The 16133-nt window shown below is 37.8% G+C and overlaps 1 protein-coding gene across 1 annotated transcript in view; it reads left to right on the forward strand.

Moving 5' to 3' along the window:
* Positions 1-16133, forward strand: part of UBL3 (ubiquitin like 3) — a 58891-nt gene that overhangs the window by 38621 nt on the left and 4137 nt on the right. Inside the window, exons 2-3 of the mRNA XM_040583750.1 lie at positions 9665-9773; positions 13352-13438. Of these exons, the coding sequence (XP_040439684.1) occupies positions 9665-9773; positions 13352-13438 (196 nt within the window). The remainder of the gene's footprint in view (positions 1-9664; positions 9774-13351; positions 13439-16133) is intronic.

A 16133-nucleotide genomic window follows, 5' to 3' on the forward strand; every position in this document is an offset into this window, starting at 1 on the left:
TTGCTGCAGGTTTATTATTCTCACTCTTGTGTTTTGTAATGGCTGGTTCAGTGTGCCATACTGACTGCTAAAATTATCTTTACCAAAATTTCGTGTCAATCTGAGTATGCCAGTTTCTCCTTTGTGTGTGTGTTTTAGTCACTTTATGTCAAAGTGAAAATATCTTTCCCAGTGTTGGTGGAAGTATGAACTTTGGAAATAACAAGCTTGAATGCCATGTGGTTAACTTTCTGACATTATGGCTGCCTATTTGTATTAAAGCTCAATCCCCAAACAAGGTCCTCTCTGTGTTGTGATTTACACATTACAATTATGATGGACCTAGACAATTCTGTCATCACGTAAGAGAAATATATTTTGCATGTGCAGGGTGAAACTGCCCTGTCTCTGGCTGATGAGTAATCGGTGTAGGTCTTTCTCTGAAGCTTCCCTGTTGGAGTGGATTTGCTTGGGCGACAGCAGGAGACAGGTTAATTCTGTACCCTATGATTAAAGCATGCACCTGGGATGCAGTAGACAAAGTGCTGTTTGAGCTGAGAAGACTAGGTACTTGAGTACTCGCATTATTTCAGGTAATGGATTGCCTGCATTATCTTCTACTGCTGGGAGAGAAATTATTCCTGGGTGGGCATTTATGACTCTTTATTTTATCAAATTATTGAAATATCTTCTACTGATAGAATCACTGTATTTCAAGAAAATCTTATTCTTCTGTTTTTACTTTCTTATTAAAGGTGACTTTCAATGAAAATTCTTAGCTAGCTCCAGCTAACACTTTGGTGTGTTGTGTTCAGCTCACCCCCACCCCCTCAAAAAAGGTAAAAAAAAAAAAAAAAAAAAAAAAAAAAGCTTTGCCCCAGGAACGCTAATAGTCAGGAGAGTAAAGGAAACAGTATGTAAACTCCAGTCAAATCCATTGTATTCTACTGGTTATTTAAGATAATATCTGCATTAATTTATTTTGATGAACAATATTTCCCAGATATTTCTTCTTAAAAGATAACCCTGGAACTCAGAGGAGGATATTGAAGAAAATATTGCCATTGTTCCTGTGTTACTTGAACTGAAGTGAGGGAGTGGTTGAAGCATGACCAAGAACTATGATATTAAGTTCAAGGATGTTGTGGTTTCCATAGAAACAGCTAGCTCTATCATAGCTATTGAGTTAAATGCTTATAGGATTTTTCTTTTTCCTCCTCTAAATAAAATTCTATTGTGATTAATTTTGGCTTTACCTTTACTCCAAACTTCTTGGAAATTTGCTTAGTTTTTACCAGTGCAAAGTTGCTTTAGCCATTCCTTATCTGAGCAAGCAGTTGCACATAAAAATGTATTTGTTTCTCTTTGTAGTCATCTAAAAAGAAGTATGTCATTGGAACTGGTTATGAAGTTCAGCTTAGTCTTGAACAGAGTGATGTGGGGTGCTGTCACACTTTCATGGTGTCATGTTGGAATTGCCCTACTTCCACAAGTGCTCTGGCTTTGGGTGTTGCAGGTCTGTCAGATGACTGGCACTGAAACTTCAGAGCTTTGTTCAGTCACAATGACAATTTATATTACTTCTCATGTTCCATGTCCTTCTCCCCCCTTTTTTTTTTTTTTTTTTTCCTCCCCTGGCACAAAGTAAGTTTATTATAGGTGTAAGGTATTTGTAAGGATAGAGCAAAGCCCCTTTGTGTATCTCAAGCTAAATGCAGGTGTTCTGAGTGTTGCCAAATGTAAATTTTAGGTGTTTATTTGAGGAAGTGCAGTTCAGTTCCCTGTATTCCCTATAAAGTATTTTGTGAAAATAGGTGTCTAAAAGTGTGATTCATAAGAACTATAGTTTTATTTACTTTACCAAATTACTCTAGAACAAGAGTCATCATTGGGCTACAGATTCATACTTCTTGCTCGCTCACTGTCTTACCTTATGCACCTGTATCTGGATCCCTCTACCAGCTAGTTTCTTGGCCAAGAAGGAGCTGATGTTGTTGTTCTAGATGTTTTTCTTAAATTCCCAGAAAGCTCTGGAAATCTTCAGAAGGCTGCTTGGGAAAATGACATTGATCCAATGATCACGAGCTGATACAGTTAAAATCAAATGGAAGAATAAACTAAGTAGGAGTGTATATAAAGGCTTTGGATTTCAAGGGGACAGATGCTGATTAAACTAAATGTACTGGGTTAGTATAAGGAGCATGTCTGAAGGATTTGCATGCTTGATGTTTCTTCAGGTTGAAAACATTAAAGGTATAAAATATCTGCATGCTAGATGAGTGAAAGGATGTACACCCAGACTTTAAATTTGGCTGATGAGTAACCACCTCAAGAAGAATACTGAAAAGTAGAAGAGAATAAATAATGGAATAAAATTCACGATATATATTTACCTAGGTTGGATTGTGACAGATTCATTAAACAATTTTCTTCAGAAGGAGAGAGTTTTTTCAGATGAGGGAAATGGAGAAGAGGCATAATATATCTGGACTTCAGTGAGTAGCTGATGTTGCCTAGGAAAGGATTGGAAAGGCAGGGTTTGACAGAGTGTGAGACTTGGGTGGAGAAGGTGGTAAGATACAGCGATCAGTGTAGAAGCGGCAGGCTGGCAGTTATGCTTAGTGGAATTTTTTAAAGATTGATTTTGGGACCAGCTATCTTTTTGATGTTTTCATTTATGCCACTGACACAAGGAAAATCAGTATGCTGATGAAATTTGTTGATGATGAAAATTTGGAGGTGGTAGTAGTATGGAAGATGATCATGGTGTTGTATCAAAAATATTGGATTATCTCAAATACTTAATTAATAGGAAAAAATTAATTGCATTAATATAAAAATATCCTGTACATCATGGGTGGTTAAAAGCAATATTTTGTAATGCAAGCTTGAAGGCTTATGTCATGGAAATGACTGGACTAGAGAACAGCATTGCAAGATAACTGCATTGCAAAGGTGAGACAGTTGTGATTTTATATGGGAAAATGGAGAGACATTTGCAGACGATTTAAGGGTGTTCTAGTATAATTTTCTAAATTCCTGAAGTATTATGTATAATTCTAATCATGCATACTTAAGAAAAATGAATCAAAGCTAAAGCAGATGCAGATCAAAGTGAATTGTAGAATCATTCACTTTGGAAAGGACTAAGAAACTTCTAGCCCAGCCTCCTACTGGAAGCAGGGTCACCACTGAATTCAGACCAGTTTGCTCTGGGGTTTGTTGGTTGGGTCTTGAAAAACCCCAAGGACAGAGCTTCCAAAGCATCTGTGGGTGACCTCTTTCACTGCTTTGATGTCCTCAGGGCAAAAGCTTTTTTTCTTATCACAGTTCAAAGCCTCTTGTTTCCATTTATGGCTATTGTTTCTTGTTCTTCTGTCTTGGACCTCAGTGAAGAGGTCCTTGTCTTGGTAATTTAGGCATAGGAAGGCTGCTAATAGGTGCCCACCAGGCCTTCAGGCTAACCTAGCCCAGTTTCCTCAACCTCTGTTGATGTGCTTCAGAGCTTTGAAGAGAGTGATCACTTCAAGGGCCAGCCTATTAATGAGGAAAACATTTGCTTGTTTATTTTAGCAAAGTTTGTCTTTGTCTGCAGGTGTAGTAGAAAGCCATCAAAACCCCAATGCAGGGAAAAGCCTATTGTAATTAAAGCACAAAGGAGGTCTGGCATCCGTGAATGTAACCTGTCCAAGAATAAATTTATGCTGGGAATTTAAAAAAAACTCCACTCAATGGGACAGACAGGTTATAGAGCGGCCTTCCAGGTCGTGTTAAAACTGAGGTTCTTCATTATATTCAGGTTAATACTTTTCCAGAAGGGATACCATGAGATGATGTGTCCACCTCGGGAGTGAACTGGAGTCTAGAACCAGCAGGTCCCTGCTGACTTGGCTTGTCTAATGCTGCTGTTTCACTTAAACTGTTATTCAGGCTTGGTTCACCCTCTTAAAGTGAATTTAGTGGAATTCGGACAGTAAAATGTACTGTATGGTGCTGTGAGGTTTCTTTTTGGCCTACAGTCATTAGGAAACTTTGATGTATCTTTGGAGAACAAACTTAAATCTTACAATTATGAACTTGAACTAGCAAGTAAATGTATTGGATTTTGAGAATATTTCAGTCTGTATTTCTGGATGCTCTTACCTCATCACTTTCCCTTCTGGTCCATTGTTAGTTTTTAATTCAATTTCACATCTATTAAGAAAAGGGGGAAAAAATAGTCTCGTACATGTATTTTTATCATAAACAGCTGAAGAAAAGCAGTTAGTTTAAACTTAGGGTTGTATAGCATGTGGTGATATGACACTTTTCCTCCTCTGCATTTTAATTGTAAGATGGGAGGAATCCTAAGCTGCTACTGGAGCATAACATTGATAACAAAATAATTTGTTTAACTGAACAGGTGGGAACTCACTTAAACATCAAGACACATAGTGTAGATTATAAATTTTTCATTTCTTGATGTTTGAGTGACTTGCCATTTATTTCACTTTAGCTGTGATATTAGAAGCACTGTGGCACTGAGACATTTTGTAGTTAATGCCTTAAAGAATGAACAAACTGTTGCAGATACCTGTAACAAACAAAACACAACTTATTCTACATCTGCATATACGTGACTCCAATTTTTGTTCCGAAAGTTGTGATCACAGTTGTTACTACAGTGTGTGCATATATATAAATACATATAAAAATAAATACATATATTTAATTTATGGGGTTTTTTTTGGTTTACAGTAAATACACAGTAAAGAATTTCAATGTAGAGTATGTGATGCAACTGATGGGTAGTTACTGGAACTGTAATTATGAGACTGGTATTGACTGGGGGGGAAGGGGCGAAGTTTGCATGCTTGAGATCACAAACAGAATGTGCTATTATATAACTGCAGAGGGGATGTAGTCCACAAATTGTATTTAATCCTACTTCTGATACTGTGGCTCTTCTTAACTGCTTTCATCAGTAATGCTGCAGTTGGTGCTATAATGTGGAAGTGTGAGGATATGATCTTTACCAGTTTGCTGTAGCAAAAAGCTGGAATTCCCTTTGGTAGCCTGAAAAAAAAATAAAATAGGGCCATCATTTCTTTTCCACAGGGGATATAACAGACTTGTCAGGGCCATAAGAATCACAGAAGTGTCTCGGGATCAAGACTTTTGATAACAGTAGGTGGAGGGGCTTTAAGCGTACAAGGGATACTTACACAACTTCCTTGCTAACTTTTAACTTAGGAAATAGGATAGGATACAAGGTAGCTACGACCACTAAGAATCCTTTCATAACTTGAAAAATGAAGATTTGCTGCTTTTATGTCAACTTCTCTACTTCACCTAGGTTTTTTTCCCTACACTTTCCTTTGAGTAAGTGTGTATATACATACACTCTTTTTCTTTTCCTTTTTTTTTTCTTTCCTTTAGATATGAACTTTAAGTAGTGGCATTTTGCCAGAAAGGTTTGTTTCAGATCCCCTATAGTTTGTTTGAAGTGGGGTTCTCAGGCTTGCTGAATTAGTAGCAGTTGCAAGCCATTAAATTCCCCAATGCTCGAGGGGGATGAGATTAAACTCTAAATTTAAAGCTAAATTTTGGGATTATTTGCTTTAAACCCTTTGAGGTAGTTTGATGTGCAACTCAAGACTTAAGATTCCTTCAAACACAGATTAAGAGTGTAAATATAAAGATAGATACATCTTTTATATATGCGCATATGTGTGTATATATATAAACATGCAAACTAAATGTGTCAGTAGCATGCTGATCTATAAATAAGAAAATACTTTAACCTTTCATTAGAGCAGCTGTTTCCTTGCACTTGATGCAACATCTGCTTGACTGATTTAAGGATTTATTTTGGGCTTCTGCTGATATTTGGTGATACCCTTTTTTTTTTTTTTTAAAAAAAATGAAAATATTCCTCCTGCGTTTTATACACACTTTCTAGTATATCCTGTAAAATTACTACTTTATCTTGATGTACCTTTTCTATTTCATACTAAGACTAAAAGAATTGCTCTCCAGCAACAAAAAACTTAGCACTATGAAATTATCAACCTTGGGGAGTTGGGGTGGAAAGAAGGATCTAACATTTTTCACTTCCCCCCACCCCCCGCATTGCTTATATTGATTTTTATGTTGCATATTAACTGCAGAAGTATGACTTAATCAAATTTTCCAGGAAGCCAAGTTAGGTTTGGTTATTTCTCTGTGATATTCTTTTTTCTGTATTCACTTCAGTGTGCCTGGTAATTCAAAACTCGGTAGTGAGAATAGAAATAAATGTGTCTCCTTGATGTTATGCTAGCTGAAGAATAACTTTAGTTCTATATTAATCCTGTGCCCTAATCATGTTTTAAGTGCTGAGCAAGACTAATCTTCTGGAGTTTTTTTAATTATCTCCTTGTAGGATCCAAATCAGACAGTTCTAGGGAGCTGATGGTTTGGTGTTATATCTACTGCCTAGGAAAGTGTTATGATCTTCAAAACAGGTAATCCCCACCACAGATAAACTACACACAAATGAAGGAAAAGAAATCCTTAGATAACCTGCATGAAATCAGAGCTGAGGGACTGCTTGGCCAGAGGGACCAAGCTAAGGGAGGAGTGATGTCTCAGGAGCCAGTTAAAGTAGAGGAAATGGATGCAGGGAGATCGGAGTGAGAGGCAGGAGGGCTGGTGGTGAAGTTGCTCCTGGCCACTAGTACCTACACCAGGCACTGCTGCCCAGTGTTTGAGGTTGGTTGCTTTGTTTTTTAAACAGGCAGCCCATTCCCAAGCACAATAATGGTTTGTGACGCAGTCCAAACCGCCTAAATTTTTGGCAGTATGTTGGTGTTGTAATGAGATGCATTAATGCTTAAAGGCTAATTAAAGATAATGAGGTATAGAGAAAGTGGAATGGAGTGCAGTACACCATGCCTCTGAAAACTGGAGCATGGCAAGCTGACTTTTGATGAAAGGAACTTACTTCCTACATAGACAATTTTATAGTTTCATCTGAATGCGTATGTAGTAACTGATGTGGTGCTGTATTGCAAACTGTTGGTTAAATAGGAGAAATTAGGATTTAAAAGAGAAATTGTGTGTAAAAGGGCCTAACATAAAGGACCTTGCTGAGAGGAAGGGAAAACCAGCTGAGAGAGAGAGCTTGTTACTGGAATCTATGGATCAGTTTCAGATCACTCTTATGTTTCGTGATTCATTAATGACAAAGGTACATGTAAAGTGATCTTGCTGCTAAAATTTGTCGATGACATGGAGTGATCATGTTAAAATGCTCTTAACATAGAAAGACGTGTTACACAGAGATTTTGGGAGGATTTCATAGGCCATGGGCCCAGGCATAGGGGAGATCTGAAACATTTTTGTGGTGCAGAATGCTTCTTTCCACCTAGCCTCCTTTCCCTGGGAGGGATGAAGTAATTAGGAGTTGGATGAAATTTGGAGCCTTGTGCTTTAGGGTGTTACAGCCAAAATGTCAGTTATAAGCTTGGAGGCTGAAAAACTGACAGGATCAAAGTAGAGAAGGGTACAAAGTAACTGAGCAAACGGTGTGGTGCAGTTGTGAGGAAGCTGTATGTGCTCTCGGGACACAGTCACAGATGGTTTCATTAGACAGAGGAGATTACTGGTGGTGTTACCCAAGCATCTGGTGGAGCATCATTTACTATACTTCAGAAATAGTCATCTGTGTTGAGGAGAAAAGACATTGAAATGTGCAGAGACAAGCTCCTAGGATGAATGGGGAAACGGATATCTCACTAGAGAAAACTTGAAGAGCTTGTCTTGGGTAGTCCAGCTAAAGAAACCGTATATGTAAGTGTTGTCTGTACATACGCAGGTGGAGACAGCTAAGAGGGGAAAAACTGCTTAAACTGAAATGCAATATAAGCAAAGCAAGCGGACGTAGTCTGGCCATTGCTAAATTTAAGCATAATGGTTTGAAGTTGTAATTCATTACAGTTTGGGAGTAAGCAGGAATAATGGAACTTGGTCTGCTTTTTCTGCTAAATCTTGGTGAGATTTGAAAATAACTCCTTAATTATTGTGGAAATACCAAAGAAAAAAGAACTTTAATGTTTATAGCCAGACATGTTCTGAATCTTATGAATAATTGTCTTTGACTAAACAGCATTACTGCAGCTTCGCTCCTTTCCTGGTATGCAGCAATACTCTTACAGTGGCTGTGGTGCTTTCTGAGGGACAGCTACCACTTAGCTTCTTTCCTGGGCTAATGACAGAACTCTTATTTTTTGAAGGGCATTAGCACAGGGTCAGGGAGGGGAACCTAGCCCTTTTATGCTAACTCTTTTTATCCAGGCCACACTTTGAGACAGAGACTGAACTGCTTTTTGGAGGGGTCATTCTCTTTGTTGACCTTGAAGCCTGCGGGATGATAGACATTGTAATTTGGATGCCTGCATTAGGTTCTTGAAGATAGGCAAGATGAATCCAGGCCAAAGCATTCAAGAGACAATAGACAATCTGTCTGGAGAGCTGCTGAAATAAGTGGTGAGACAAGGCTGTCATGTTCAGTGAATATGATGTGCTGAGATGTTTGACCCTGAAGAAGTTGTAAACTTGGGCATTGCTGTAAATTTTTCCTTTTGTATCTGATCTAGGAAACAGTTTCCTAAATTCTGACAGGAAAAGCTTTGTTGCAACTTAAAATGGGAGCCAGTTTGAAAGTGTGATTTGGAAAAAAGTATCCGAGCAGTTAGTATATTGAAGTCTTGCTAAAAGTTGATGCAGTTTAGACTTGTAGGCCGAAACATAAGAGCAGCTAGACTCCTACTTGCCATGGGCATTGGTAAGTGCTAGCTACTCAAACGCATTTTGTGACCTTGCTTAGTTGCTTGAGGAGCCAAAATTTAATCTCGTTTGCATTCTAAGTAATGTCATAGTGAGCTCTTTATACAGGTTATGGAAAAGGAATTATAATCAGTAACTTGCAATTAGAAGAGAGGAAAATTGTAGCTGAAGATGCTGATGGTTAGATACAGGAAATAGATGATAGAAAAAACCATGATGTGGTGTTATAATTGTATTGCATGATCACCACTTTGCTTGTAGTGAAAGACGGGGTAGAACAGAGTTTTGCGTTCAGAAGACTGGCAGAGGGATTCAGGTTCTATGGCAGCAGGGACCGAGGAGGGATGCTGTCTGACTCCCTGGTGTTTTGCAGGAGCTGCAGTGGGTGAGATGAGGGCGGACAAGTAACGCTGGCAAGAGTGTGCTAGGGCTTTTGCTGAGGCTTACAGTCTATTCAGGTGCATGTTTTAATATTTTTAGTGCTCTCTCTTCAGGTCAATTTTTCAGATTTGCATTTTTCCTCTTCCTTCAAGAAGATGGGTTGCCAGTGTGTCTTGGCTGGAATTTTATTTTTTTTATCTGCTGAAAGCTTTTTGTAATGGCACAGTTGATTGATTCAGTCACTACTGATCAGAATCTTCCAGTATTTATAAAAAATGCCAGCTGTTAGAATTTAATTTTCCTAAATTATGTGTAAACAAAGAAATTATTGATCTGTTTGACCGCCATCTTAAACTGTTTTCTCAAATCACTTTGGATCAATCTTCTTCTAAACCCAATGGCACCCTTTTAGTAAATTTAAAAAAAGTAATAGCAATAATAATAATTTGTCTTTTCTGGATATTTTCCTAATACTGCTTTTTTTTTTTTTTAACAGATAAATTTGCGTCTCATCTTGGTAAGTGGGAAAACGAAAGAGTTCCTATTTTCACCAAATGACTCCGCTGCAGATATCGCAAAGCATGTGTATGACAACTGGCCGATGGGTGAGTAGCTGTGTGGCTTTGGCATTTTAACTGGCAAGCTAGAAGTTCCCCTGTATTTTCAGACTAAAGGGTCAATAAACCAAACTCTGTCCTCAGTGTTCAAATTAAGTATGTTTATTGTGTATCTGGGCATAGATTAATATAGAAATACAATTGTCAACTTGCATTCTTTTTCCCTGTTTCTTCGGTTGGGCAGAGTTTTAGATGTCTGGACTGTTTCCCACTTTATTTCTAAAATTTGCTTCCCCAAAGTGAAGTACTTCTTTCCCCCTATCTTTAGATACTTTTCTTGATCAATATTGTTAGAGGATCTAGTAAGTGTGAGGAAATGTTGGAGATATAAAGCCTTTTAGGTGCGAACAGCTAATGTAAAACATGGCATGTCACAGGAATGCATTAGTGAAATTGAGTCTGAAGTACTTCTTCCTTACTGCCTTATCTTGGGATGGATCTGTAATAATGATATTTATCCAGGAAGAAATCAAATATAAAAGAACATTTTAAGAGACATTAAAAGACTGAGGGAAACTGGGATTGTTTGTATGAATATATTTGGTGTTATGCAGGAATACTAGCTTCAGAAAATGAAATTGAAAGCTTATGATGTGTATTTACATATGTGAACAATTCCATAAAAAGAAGGTGCTTCTCTTCTCCCCAGCTATGATTTTATGGGAAAATAGCCAAAACACAGACATAGCATTACATATGGTGAAAAAAAATATGCTTCTTTTGGTACAGGACTTCATTTGGGTTACTGTTTTGATGTTAAAAAGACTACTATTCTCACTAAAAAATTGCAGTATCGGTTTCAGTGCTGCTTTTGTCAGAGAGGTGTGGTGGATGATGATAATTCATGCCAAAAAGTTAGTGTTGATAATTCATATTTTAGGCCTTAAATTGGTCTTTGAGGACAGGAAGAACAGGCCTTCAGGGGACTTACTGTTTGTTTTGTGGGGATACGGCACTATGTATTTAGTGAAACATATAATGGAGGAGGTTTTCAGTCCTCTGAAGTATTAGATATAGATGTAAACCACTTTTACACTAAGAAATCTGGTTGATGTAGCAATATACAGCTACATACTTTAATGTACATATTTTATTGTGTGCCTACAACATAGTTGTCATGACCAAATGTTCTTTGTGTACTTTTATTTGAATTAGTAAAGGCAGTACAAGTTTATGAACTTGTACTTATGAACCATATGGTCTTGTGTTTCCAGTCTTGTAAAGAGCCTGAAGGCTGCATATACTGAGCTCATAGTTGGGAAGACACCCAGATTTTAAAGTCTCCTTTTTTTAAAAAAGAAAAATAAAAGTAGAACCAGACATGGGAGCTTTTAATTCAAATACCTGCTGTCCTGAGGGAGTGCTCTAAGTCTTGATGAATATTTAATTGCCTGTGCAAAGAAGAATAGTGTCAGTTTAGAAGACTGAGGAAAAATCTACTTCAGAATAATAGTGTATAGGTTTTCACAAACATTAGCTCGCTAGCTGTTCTCAGACTGAAAGCGCTGCTTTTTGCCACAGGACTGCGAAATCTTGATGAGGACTAAAGTTTCCTTGAAGTAGACATGATAGGAAATGATTGTTTTTACCATCATTTTGACTTGTCTTGATCTTATGGGAGAAAAGTGATGAAATATCCTCTGTCACCTGCTTGCAGGATTAAGGCAAATCACTCCTTCCCTTTTTTGGCAATACAGTTGTTGATTAAGGATCTCTTGTAGTGGTAAATGCCAGATTTATATTAATATATATATCACCTAGCTAGGTTATCTGTTCTCTTCTCCACCCCCCACCCCCCCCATTTTCTTCTAAGCAATATTAACTTTTCTCTTGTACAGCAATTATCTGCTGAACTAAAAAAAAAAATATATACGTTAGTTTGATAAATATTTTTTCTCCTTGGCTCATTTAATCATCGGTGGAAATTAAAAATTGAAAGCATGTCGGAAAGAAGTGTTTCATGCTGCCAAACAAGAAGCAAAAAATTAAAAGGATGGATAAATTGGCAGCTTAATGACAAGTAAAATACCTGTGCAAAAATATAGTCTGTCTTCTTTTGATTGCTATTTTACGTCATTATGGCATTGTAAACTGGCTGAACTTCTCCTCTTTACAACCATAGTATAGTAGAGTTCAGACTGTGTGGTGTAAAACAAAATTACCTGACCATAGCAAAAAGGGTATGGGCTTGATTTGCAAAAATTGAATTGGACCCTGAGTGTGGAAGAACTTGAAATTCAAATAGCTTGGTTGTCTAATTTGATCGAATCTTACAAACTAGGCACATGGCAGCACCCGGGGACACTGCAGCCTCTGCTGTTGATACCAGCCGTGCCTCTGCTGTGTTCTGGGGCTGCGATGGCTCCTGCTGCCCACGTCTCTGCCTGCTTGCTCTTTCACACCATACGCCTCTCCTACACTCTGCAGCCGTGGCTATTGTTTTAAAAGCTTCCCCTTCTTCCCCTTTCAGTTCTTCTTTTGTGGTGCCAGTTGCTACTGCCTGTATGTTAATTGTATATTTCCAGTGAACAGGTTGGTTTCTGTTGCTTGTCCTGATCCCTTGCTGAATATTCATCTTGCTATATAAACACTACAAAAGCAGAAAGAGAGAACATTTGTGAGCAGCTGTGCCAGATATCTGGTCAGCTAAGAAACAGAAGACACTGTATTCCCAGAGAGCCCATTCAAATTCAGCATTTCAAGGTTTTACAGTATTTGTTCTGAAAGCAAAGTATGTATTTATTTGTTGTTCACATCGTGACAGGGAACAGTGAGAGAGTGGGAAAACATAATTTAAGCTTATAAATTATTTATGACAGCTTAACCATTATAGGAAAATGCATGCTTGCTTTTCCCGAATCGCTCTTTGCCACATAAAAACATCCACAGGTTGTCCTTTGAGAAGTTCCTTAAAATGGATCTGTCACTGTCTGCTCTGTGAGAGCCCTCTGTTCAGGCTCTCCACAGTGACTGTTCCCGGCCGCTCAGGTCACTGCCCCTTCTGGACATGTAACTGGTTGGAGCTGGCCGTCGTGGAACACCGCCTGAGCAGCCTGCCCGGTGCTGTGAACTGAGAATCCCATTTCCAATGACCCATCGCATGTGCTTTTGCTGTGCCGTTTCCCATTGCTGGAGAACGGCTCCAGTTAGACAGTTAGCTGGTGAGGAGGAGGAGGATGGCTTGAGAGTCTCCTGAGTGGGAAGAAATTAAGGCTGTTTTAGCAAAGTAGATATTAAGCCTCAGGAAGCAACTTGCAATCATGAAATATTTTGTGTAGGACTTGTATATGTACGAAATACCTCATGCAATCTGTGAAGTAAGTTAGTAATATTTATACTTGCAGGCATAAAATTATGTCTTTCAATGCCCAATGTCAAACAATAAGTTTAAGAATAGTTTTCAGGAGTGGTAACCTTTAATTATCTTTCTGTATCTTCAGCCAATGCTTTCTCTTACGTGTTTCATGCAAGATAGTCCTGCTCTTAGTTTTCTTCCTGGGTGAAGGTGAGAGAAATAACAAAAGATGTTTTTATTACAATGTAACTGAAAATTGTCTCCTTTTCAGATTGGGAAGAAGAACAAGTCAGCAGTCCAAATATCTTGCGGCTTATTTATCAAGGGAGGTTTCTTCACGGCAATGTGACATTAGGAGGTATGAAAATAATTTTCATTATGCATGTTACAGCCAGGCATAGGGTCTATTTATTTATGGTGCAGTAAATACTACTTTACTGTTCAAGATCACAGTATGGCTTGCTATATGCTATTTTTACTCTGCATAGAGCAACATTGTATTTTTCAATCTTGTTACCACTAGTTGTTAAACTTCCGGACATACTGCCTGCTAAGTCAGGTCTCCTCTTGCAGAAAGAAACAGTAATGCTGCTTTTATTTGTTGTCTTTCTCAATGGAAAATTTTGTTCCCTCTCTGTTACAGTGCACTTGCAGGGCAGGCTACTTCATAAATGTCTGAAGTATTTTAAAATGTTAGATAAACTTTATGATGATTGGTTAAACAATACTTTCAATCTTAGTGCAATGAAGGAAGACACCACATGAATGAGAATGAGGTTAAGCATTCTTGCTGTCCAGTGCTCTCCCAGGGATACAATTGCATAGTTATGGGAAAACAAAAGTAAATGGCTTCACTTCATATGCTACAGAAATGCAATTCAATTATGCCCCCTTGTGGCAAGTGTTCTACCGCAATTACATATTTTGATGGGTATCTTTGGTAGAGATACGACACAATGTATAATAATGTATAATAATAATCCTTTCTTTTGTAGGTAAAAATTGCCACTGTGAATACTAGCTATATCAGTGACTAAATTAAACGAGACTTTCTTCTCTGGGCCACTTTAAAAATACATTAGTACTTCTGCTTTCTGTGTATGTTCAGATTGCTCATGCATTTGGTGCTTGAGTGCAATACAGAGAGGAGAATATAATACAAAATCACCAATGAAATGTTTTTGAACTTAAGATGAACCTGAAAAGAGTATTTTTGGATTGCTTATGATGATCTTTCCGTGAAGAAGTGGCTGGGATGATAGAGCCATTGATTTGCTTTTTACATTACCGATGTTGGCTAGTGATGTACTTTTAGGCTAGATTTACACTCTATATAAATCAATTTTTAATGCTGCTATATATACAAACAAAATCATTGTCAATTCAGCTGGGAGAAGCTGGAAATTTTTATTCACTCTTTAATTTGTATATTTATCAAGTGCCAATGAGTGCAGGTAGTAGCAGTTGGAGCAGGGCTGAAAGACAAATGTTAAGTCTTGGATCGTCTCAGCAATTTGAGATACTAGTCTTATCCTACATTTTCCAGGCAAAGATAGCTAAATGGGATTTTTCTTTGTTATTCATCTCTAGGTGTTGCTCTTGACCACCAGTGCTAGTTCCCTTTAGTGACATTTGTCTAAGTCTGAAACAACTTTGAATATTTGTTTAATATACTTAATTTATTATTTAATGGGTTAAGCTGAAAAATAATAGCTGCATGCCATTGACTCTTCCATTAACTCAGGATTTTGAACACTTGGGTTCAGGGCATTTTTGTTCATTCTTAATCATTCATGCGTTGCAATTTAATCATCATGATTTGACCCTAAGGATCTTAAATGTGTACTAGTGGTTTTCAGAGATCTTTCTGTTGCTATATTGTTTTAAGAAAAAGAATCCCCAAAACATTGGCTTACTTCAGTACTAATGAAGTTATCTGGAGTAAGATTATACAGCTGAGAGGGGAGCAGCAATTCATGAAGCAGCTCGAAGAGACTGTTACTTCAGTTTGCAGTGTTCATTAGATGTAACCCTAAGGGAACCTGGTTATTGTTAAAAGGAGGAGGGAGGGGGGAGGGAAGTTCTTGCTAAACACAATAATTGAGATTCTTATGCTGTTGGAATACATTTCCATGAAACTTTTCTATCTGCAGCTTTCTATAACTGAGTTGTTTTATTTGCTTTAGATGATTAGGAAATACTGAGTGGAATTTGGACCTCCTGTGTACTGAAAGTCACTTTATCACTTAGTGAAATGAAAGTTTCCAAGGAGGTGTTTTCCTTTTTAACAGGAGTTCATTTTTGTTCACATTTTAAAATGACATTGTAATGTTCTAGTTGTAAACTCACATATCTACATAGTATCTTACGAATTTGAGACTCCTATAAACTAGGAAGCCTCAAAAAATAACAGATTGATAGGAAAAACTGGCTTTTGAGTGAAAAAAAAATATTTTAAAGGAACCTTCTCTTTAGCCAGCTTCTCTGAATGGGCCATCACTACAAAAACAGTAGAACTAGCGGCATTGGAAGTGGTAAAGAAAAATAGACGCCTCTGTAAAGCTTGCTGTGCTGCTGTTGCCTGCGGTGCTTGAGCCACACTGTTTTGTTGTGTCCTGACTGTGTAAAGGGTTGGGGAATTAGCTAGCAAGGCAGAATCAGGAATTTTCATCCTTTAGCTAAATATTTGATCTGCAGTTTGCACTTGAGAGAACATTAATTAGGGAGGTAATACATAATTGACGGTTCTCCATTTCTTGTTAGATAATAGTAATCGGCAACATTTTACTTCCTTATTTAGTGGGGAGGGAGGAAGGGAAGCCAACCCACCTTGTGTCATACACATACTGAAAGAGGGAGTGAAAAATGAATTTTGACAATAGAAAATTTGTAATAGGAGTGGAATTAAACAGGTAGGAAAGGTATTAAATAAAAGTTTGGTTTAAGTGAGAGAAAGGAGTGAGAGAATGAAGACAAGAGCCAGAAAGGATTACTGAGGATAGGCTGGGGTGCTCAGACTCTGTCAGGTGCTCCAAGTAAGAAGCTGGAAAATG

This window comes from Falco naumanni, chromosome 2 (assembly GCF_017639655.2).
Source record: "Falco naumanni isolate bFalNau1 chromosome 2, bFalNau1.pat, whole genome shotgun sequence".
Lineage (NCBI taxonomy): Eukaryota > Metazoa > Chordata > Aves > Falconiformes > Falconidae > Falco > Falco naumanni.